Raw genomic sequence first — 8557 nt, forward strand, 5'->3', positions numbered from 1 at the left:
CGGTCCATGGGACCTGCATGGTCTGGCCCCCTGCCCACCTTTGCTGCTTGTCCTACACCCCACTCCCCCAGCTCACTCCCCTCCAGCCACACTGGCTTCCCTTCCATATCCCAAACCTGCCTAAGCCGTTCCCTCCCTGAGCCCTTGTGAAGTTAGGTCTTGTGGACAGATGCTTTTCCACTCTGGGTTCCTTGATCACACACATCATAATTTATGATTATACACTCATGTGATATTTTGGATGTCTGCCTCTACCCACTAGAATGTACGCTCTATGAAGTTAGAGACCGTAAATATCTCATAGCCAGCTGTATAGCTCCAATGCCTGGGACATAAGTGCCATTTGATAAATGTCTGCAGAACAAATGAATGAATTGCTTTGGAGGACTGCATGGCATCACCCTCATCTGTGTGAACCTTATCTTTCTAGATCCAAGCTCTCTTCCCTGAGACTTGCCTATGTCCTGGATCTCCCCTCTATGCCCAGCACAGAACATGGCCTCTGTTGTCACAGGGTCACAAGGAAGGAGGAGTCTAGTGGAGCACATATGAGCCTTGACTCTGGGCTGGGCCCCACACTCACTCACCATGCCGCTCACCACCCGGCCCACATAGACAGGGCTGCGGCGGCGGGAACAGTCACGATTGGCGTTCTTCAGGAACTTGGGGTTGACATCAAGGAGTGTCAGGCAGATGTCCAGGATCCCATCTTCAAACTGTGTCAGAGAAAAGAGGAGGAGAACAAGGGAGGTGAGAAGTCACCTCCTCCAGGAAGTTTGCCTTGGAGCTCCCAGCAGCTGCAGGTCCTCCTTGCTCCATCCCACCCAACAGACTGGAGGATCCAGGCTGAGTCAGTCACAGCTCTGTGATGTTGCAACTTCCAGTCCAGAAGGGAGTGAGGTGAGCAATGACAGGGGAGGCCATGAGTGTGTGAAAAAGCGGGAATGCACCTGTATCCAGGGTCCCGCTGGGAGGCCCTGGGAATTTGAGGTAGTATCCCCAGAGAGGGAAGCCCAGTGTCCCTGGAGCTTCTCTTCCCCTCAGAGTCATCTCAGGACCTGCCACTGCCCCCTACTCCTCTCTGTTTTGCTGAATCTCCCATTTGCCCACAAGCTGACACCCCGCAGAGCCAATGAAAGCCCCCACATACAGCTCTACTTGGAACTAAGGTGAATTATGAAGACAAATTCAATTCCATTACTCTTCTGTTCCCATTGCATTCAGTAAAATGATTCTCACTCTGGCCTGCAAAGTCCTGCACGATTTGCGTCCCACCACCCTCTTTGACCTCACCACTTTCCCCCATGCTCATTCTTTCCCAGGCTCACTGCCTCTGGGTCTTTGCACTTGCCGTTTCCTCTGCCTGGAATGCTCTTCCTGCTACTCCATGCATGGCTCCCATCTGATGGGACCCTCAGGGCTGCAACTCAAATGTCACCTTCTATCAAAAGCAAGACATCCTCCTTGCCACCTTCCATTGCACTGTGCCATTTAATTTCTTATCACCATCTGATATGTTTAGAGGTTTGCTCATCTGCCCCATGCACCCCATCCCAAAGAGCTGGCCCTTGGCTGACCCCTAGCTTTGTGAGAAGTAATACATGTTATTGTTTTAAGCATCTAAGTGGGCCTGTTTGTTATTCAGCAATAGCTGACCCCTACAACTAGCTCAGTGGTTCTCCAAGCAGCAGCATCACCTGGCAACTTGTTAGAAATGCAGGTTCTCAGGACACTCTAGACCTACTGAATCAGAAACTCCAGGAGTGGAGCCCAGCAATCTGTGTTTTAAAACACTCTCCCAGTGATTCCAATATACACTCCAGTTTGAGAAGCACTCACCTAGATCATGGTTTAAACCCCTCTCAACACATGTCTAGCACACAGTGACTGTTCTCCAAGTGCTGCCTGTTGTTTTGTTATATGATCCTTACTGCCCCTCTCCCCATGAATACCTGCCAGCCCTACATCCCCTAAAGGCTCTCCTGATTCTTTACCCATCTTGAATCTGCAGCTCCCACGGTGGGCAAGTCAACCATATGCTGTGTGACCTCAGGCCCAGCCAAGGCCCTCTCTGATCCTCCAGCCATTTCAGGCCCTCACTTCTCTGACAACATGGACTAGTCAACCCTGGGACCCCCCTCATACCTCTGTGGCTCTGGCTGCCTCAGGCTGCCACACAGTAGGGTATGAGACTATTGGGAGGGGCAGCACATGGCCCTACCTGCCCAAAGTTCCAGGGTATGCTCTTGATGAACTTGGCTGAGCCCTGGTAGATGAATCCCTGCTGGGTGAGGATGTATTCCTGCCGCTCCTCCTCTGAGTCCAGGTAAACGTCGTCCGCTGTAGGAGGGAAGGAAGGGGCCTCAGCTCTGGGTCTGACAAGGCTAGTCCAGACATGGAAACCAGAGCACCAGCTCCTCTGGTCTGGCCAGTGTCTTGCAGGCCCTTTTCTCTTATAATCAATAAAACTAATCATTAATTAACAATCCCATGTCAATGACAAAACCAAAATATCAAACTCACTGCTGTTGAGTCAGTTCCGACTCATAGCGACCCCTCCTTGGGCTTCCGAGGTGGTATCTCTATGAAAATGGATTGCCCAGTCTTCCTTCTGAGGAGTGGCTGGTGGGTTTCAACCACCAGCCCTCTGGTTAGCAGTCAAATGCCTTAGGCACTTTTTCATGGCTGATATTTATCAAACACTTGCTATGTGCCGGACCTGGGCTAAGTGACACATGTTATTAACTCATTTGAGCCTTACAAGAGTCCTATGAGAGAGGGACCTTTGTAGGCCCCATTTTACAGGTGGGAAGACTAAGCCTCAAAACTATTTTACAAATGAGAAAACTGGTGCCAAAACAAGAGACTGCATTAGAGGCCAGGAAACCTCTGGCTCTGACCCTCACTTACGGTGTGACCCTGGACAGATCTTTCCTCCCTCTCCACCTACCTTGCTGTGCTGGCCTGATAATACCATGTGACTGCAGATCTGAGAAGTGCTTTGGAAGCTAAAGCATCGAGCCCACACGAGGAAGACCGAAAACCAAACCCACTGCCGCTGAGTTGATTCCGACTCATAGCAACCCTACAGGGCAGAGCAGAACTGCCCCCATAGGGTTTCTTTACAGAAGCAGACTGCCACATTTTTCTTCCACAGAGCGCCTGGGGGATTTGAACCACCAACCTTCCAGTTGGCAAACAAGCACTTAGTAACCAATGCACTCACTATCAGGACTCCTACATGAGAAAGGAATGTTGTAATTAAGGTAGAGAAAGTTCAGTGCAAGAAGACCAAAACCAAGCCAAACTCGCAGCCGTTGAGTCGATTCCGACTCATAGCGACCCCCGCTGGGTTTCTGAAGCAGTACATTTTTATGAAAGTAGATTGTCCCATCTTCCTTCCACAGAGTGGTTGCTGAGTTTAAATCACCATCCTTCTGGTTATCAGTCAAATGCCTTAGGCACTGCTCCACCAGAGCTCCTTCAGAGCAAGAAGGGAAGGCCACATAAAGGATATTGCAGCTCAGGCGAGGTGGGATCCTGTCCAACTTGGGAAAGGTTCAGGGAGGGCTACCTGGAGAAGGGGACATTTGCCTTGGTAAAAGACTATAGTTTGGATACCTATGTTGTTGTTGTTGTTGTTATGTGCCGTCGAGTCAAACCTGACTCATAGCGACCCCTCCTTGGGTTTCCGAGGCAGTATCACTACGGAAGTAGGATTGCCCAACCTTCCTTCCGAGGAGTGGCTGGTGGGTTTGAACCGCCAGCCGTCTGGTTAGCAGGCAAGTGTCTTAGCCACTATGCTACCAGAGCTCCCTTGGATACCTATAGGGGGTGTCATTCTAGGCAGAGAGCAAAAGGATGACACTGGAAAATGCAAGGCACTCGGTTGCCATGGCTACAGTAGGGGGAGGAGAGGGGGCTGAAGAAGTTAGATGGCAGGAGCCCAAACATCAGGCTGACTTTTACCATCCCCACTTCACAGATGAAGAAACTGAGGCCACAAAGGGGAAACTTGGGCCACATTAGGATTTTAGTAAACCCTGGGCACTTATGCTTTCATTTAAAAAAAAAAAAAAAAAGAAAACAATTTTGCAGCTGCATTGTATAAAGACGACTATATTAAAGTGGTTGCCGCTGTTAACTTTGACTCATGGTGACCCTATGTACATTAGTGTGGAACTGTGCTCTGTAGGACTTTCAATGGCTGATTTTTCCAAGTAGATCACCAGGACTTTCTTCCAAGGTACCTCTGGGCAGACTCAAACCTCCAACCTTTAGGTTAGCAGCTGAACCCATTAACCATTACACCTCTCAGGGACTCCAAATACATGAATATGATATATGAAAACATATTCTTTGACGTAAATGTTTATTTTTTTTCTTCTGACTTTAAAAGAAATTAATACTTTTTTGTGGGTCCCTACAAGTATGTGTTTACTGTGCCAACTGCAGAAGCCAGCCCTGGGAAACCCATTCGTTCCTGGCAGGGCTGGACCTGGATTATAGCTGCCCAAGCCCCCGAGGCCCCGAGGCCCTGTGAGTCCTTCTGCAGTGACCAGCACCCCCACTCCTATCACATGGAGGAAAGCAAATGTGAAAGTGGCCAGGCTCCGTGTTCTGGGAAAACACCGCCTTTTATTTGTTCTTTAGCCCCGGAGGCTGTGCCACAAAGAAAAACGAACCTGAAGTTAAGTGAGCGATACGGCTATGAATCAGCCAGTTCATGTGGGAGAAAGAACAGAAAAGAAACAAAAACCATGGTTTCGCCATCCCAGCGATGGTGTCAGCACAAGCCACATGGGATCTAACTGTTCCCACCACGGCCAGGAAGTCAGGGCTGGGACACCATCCCAGTGCAGGTCTCCCTCTGATGAAGGTGAGGGTGTCGGGGACGAGAAGTCCCGCATACAACCGGTGCTCCATTATGTCTATCTTAGAGCTCAGGAGTAGGAGGGTCCTGTCTCATGGCCAGATCCTGCCGTCTCCCACCCATCCGAGCAATTTCCTCCCCCAGCCCCACCCCCCAGCCCCACCCCAGTCCAGCTTCCTGCCTCTGCATCAGCAGTTCCATCTCGCCCTGGGGATGTGGGTCACTCTAGTCACTGTGCTGCTTGGCTGACCGCCACCTCAACCTGTTGGCAGGGAGGTGGGGAGGGGCAGGGCAGAAGGAAGGGGGACATCCCTTAGAACTACACTGTAGGTTCACTGAATTCTGACACTCTGCTGGTGAGGGTGGGGACAGTGGCACGTTCCTGCTCAGGGAGCAGGGCAGCCAACTAGTTGCAGATGGATTACGATTCAAAACGCACGCGCACGGCCTTGTCGGTGCCAGGAAACCATTCCAGATAGCCACAGGGCACACGGGCAACCTGCTTATAGCAGGACCCTCCCTGAGATGAGCCATCCGGGTGGATCGCGTGTCCCCCGGGCAAGGTCCAGGGCACCTGGAGTTCTTACACCAAATGAAGAGGGTGGATGTGGATTTATGTGGAAAGATCTTCAAGACAAGTTACAGAGGGAAAAAACAAGTTGGTTAGTAGAACATAATTCCACTCTGTAACATACAACGTTGCCATGGGACGGAATCAACAGCAATAGGTGGTGGTTTTTTGTTTTTTTTTTCAGGTTGATGTATACTGTGTACTGTGTCCCCTTTGGGAACTCTGGTGGCATAGTGCCTAAGGCATTTGACTGCTAAGCAGAAGGCTGGCGGTTCAAATCCACTAGCCACTCTTCAGAAGGAAGATTGGGCAATCTACTTCCGTAGTGATACTGTCTCAGAAACCCAAGGAGTGGTCACTATGAGTTGAACTGACCAGATGGCAGTGAGTTTGGTTTGGTTTTGTGTCTCTTTTATGTTTAAGAAAAAAAAGAAAGACCCATAACTACAGCAATTTCTCCAGACACATACACATCACATGATGAATCCAAGGAGATGCCCTCCTGCCAAATGGCACTGGTGTTCCCCAAGGAGGGAGACATTAGGGCCGGCTCAGTGCTTGAATCTTTTATAATGAGGATGTGATGGCCTTACTGTTGTAACTAGAAATAAAAGTCAAAATATGTAAAAGGGAAAATAAAAAAAAAATTCTTTCTGCAGAAACGTGTTATAAAATGCTCCCAGACAGACAAGGAGAGATAAAGCCGTGGCCAGGAAGGAGCAGGGGGTCTAATGCTGGGGAGGCAGAAGTCCCACACCAGGCCCAGGCTTTGAGGAAGGGCGTCCCATTCCCAGGCTGGCCCGTGAGGTCTCTTTCCCTGCCTTGCTCTGTCAGCCCAGGAAAGAAACAGAGATGTCAGATCCAACTGCCCTATTAGTTAAATAGGGAAACTGAGGCCTGAGGGGGACTGTGCAGACACTCCTGCCTCCTCTCCCCTTCTCAAGTCAGCCTCAGCTTTCCCAGCTTTCCCCTGGGACTTTCTCACTTTCTCCAGCCTTGTTGACTTACTGAAGGAGTTTCCAAAGGCCACTTAACCTCTCAAGCCTCGATTTCCTGCCTGGGAAAGGGGAAAGCTGGTATCTTCTAATCGGGTTTGGTGAGAGGAGTAACAGAGATGGTGTATAAGGAAGTACTTTGTTAACTAGATTGTCATGGCCACCTTTCCACTGCCCTCATTTTCCCCTCCCCAGGCAAATCTGGTGAGATTTAAAACAGGGCCCATGAAACAGAACCAGGCCCTACTGCTGTGGGCATCTGCTGGGCATCCCATTCCTGGAATGGGGCTTTTGAAGCCAAGATACCTCCCTGCCTGAGGTCACAGTGCTAGCAACATACAGACTGAGACTCAGAAGGAGTTGGGGTGAAATCCTGTGTGGCCTTGGTTGAATCATTTGCCTTCTGTGAGTCTGCTTACTCATCTATAAATTGGGGTAACAAGATGATGGATTAAATTGTGTTCCTAAAAATATGTATTATAAATTCTAACCTCTATGCCAGGAGCTCTGGTAGCATAGTGCCTAAGGCACTTGATTGCTAACCAGAAGGTTGGCAGTTCAAACCGACCATCCAGCCATTCCTCAGAAGGAAGGTTGGGCAATCTACTTCTGTAGTTATACTGCCTCAGAAACCCAAGGAGGGTTTCCTTGGGTTGCTATGAGTTGGGTCCAACTCGACGGCACATAACAACAACAACAACCTCTATGCCAGTGGTTATCATCCCATTTGGTAGTGCCTCTGGTGGCATAGTGCCTAAGGGATTTGACTGCTAACCAGAAGGCTGGTAGTTCAAACCCAGCCACTCCTTGGAAGGAAGATTGGGCAATCTACTTCCATAGAGATACCGCCACAGAAACCCAATGAGGGGTCGCTATGTTGGATCCAACTCAGTGGCGGTGAGTTTGGTTTTTTTGGTTTTGTTGTCTCTGTTATGTTAATGAGTTGGATTAGAATAGTGTGTGTTTTGAGTCAATCACTTCTGAGATATAAAGGAGATTAAACAAGGAAGCAAGCAAGCACTGCACAAAAAACATTGCTCTACATCCTAATTTGGTGAGTATCGACTAGGGTCTTAAAAGCTTGCAGTCATTCAGATGCAACAATGGGGAGTTCCAGTAAGATGGTGGACTAGGCAGAAAGACTGCACAGACTCTCTTCAACAAAGAAAAGGGGAACCAATTAACACAGATACAGAAGATAATCCTAGAGCCCTGAGCCTTGAAGGGAATGATGTAGAAGTGGACTAAACTCCAACTAGCAGAAGGATTTGCATGAAAACACTAAAAAAGGAGACATACGGAGCTGCGGTCTGGCAGTGATCCTGATGGCACAGACAGCTTAGATATTGCCAAGTGGTGGTAGGACCTAAGAATTAATCTAAAAATCAGCCCTGCTAGCCAGGGACTGCATGGAGGACTGCTCTGGTGGCTGGGGAATAAAAGGGAAAGCAGTGAAGAGGATGGTGGGCTGAGCTGTGGACTTTTGTCTGTCCAGAGGGTGCAGCCATTTTGAATGTCTACAAGCGGCTTGACCATTTTGGATATTTAAAGCGACAGCATTCTCCCAGATTCCAGGGACTTAAGAACAGGTTCCACTTGCCAGTAACACCAAGGATATTCCGGACCCAGACGACTGGAAAGCTTCACTTACTGAGTGGGAGCCACTGCTTCCTTCTCCACCAACAGGCCAATGATAAGCAACCACCAAGAAAAGCCTGACTCACCCTTGGCTGCTCCTCACAAACAGTTAACAGAGATCTAACTACAACAATGCCACAATGTCTCGGAGACAACAGACCATCACAGTCCACACAAAGAAGCAAGATAAAGTGGTAGAAACAAGGAAGCAGGATACAGACCCAGAACACATCCCTGAGGAAGAAGCAGCATTGGAACTCTCAGATAAGGAATTCAAAAGAATTATATTTAGGTATCTTCAAAGGAGTGAGAGACAGATCAAGGAAAACACAGACAAATCCCTAGAAGAATTTTGGAAGAAAATAAAAGAACAAAATGACAAAATAAATGAAAAATTAGAAATTATTCTAAATCTACAGATAGAAATCCAGAAGATTAATACTAAATTATCAGAAATAGATAACACATTCAAAGGGCAAA

The 8557-nt window shown here is 48.6% G+C and overlaps 1 protein-coding gene across 1 annotated transcript in view; it reads right to left on the bottom strand.

Moving 5' to 3' along the window:
• The window catches only part of TGM2 (transglutaminase 2), a 37743-nt gene that overhangs the window by 18339 nt on the left and 10847 nt on the right, over positions 1-8557 (bottom strand). Inside the window, exons 3-4 of the mRNA XM_007934658.2 lie at positions 2222-2340; positions 588-716 (exon numbers count right to left, since the gene is read on the bottom strand). Of these exons, the coding sequence (XP_007932849.2) occupies positions 588-716; positions 2222-2340 (248 nt within the window). The remainder of the gene's footprint in view (positions 1-587; positions 717-2221; positions 2341-8557) is intronic.

This window comes from Orycteropus afer, unplaced genomic scaffold, assembly GCF_000298275.1.
Source record: "Orycteropus afer afer isolate SDZICR_OR568_19922 unplaced genomic scaffold, OryAfe1.0 scaffold00020, whole genome shotgun sequence".
Classification (NCBI taxonomy): domain Eukaryota; kingdom Metazoa; phylum Chordata; class Mammalia; order Tubulidentata; family Orycteropodidae; genus Orycteropus; species Orycteropus afer.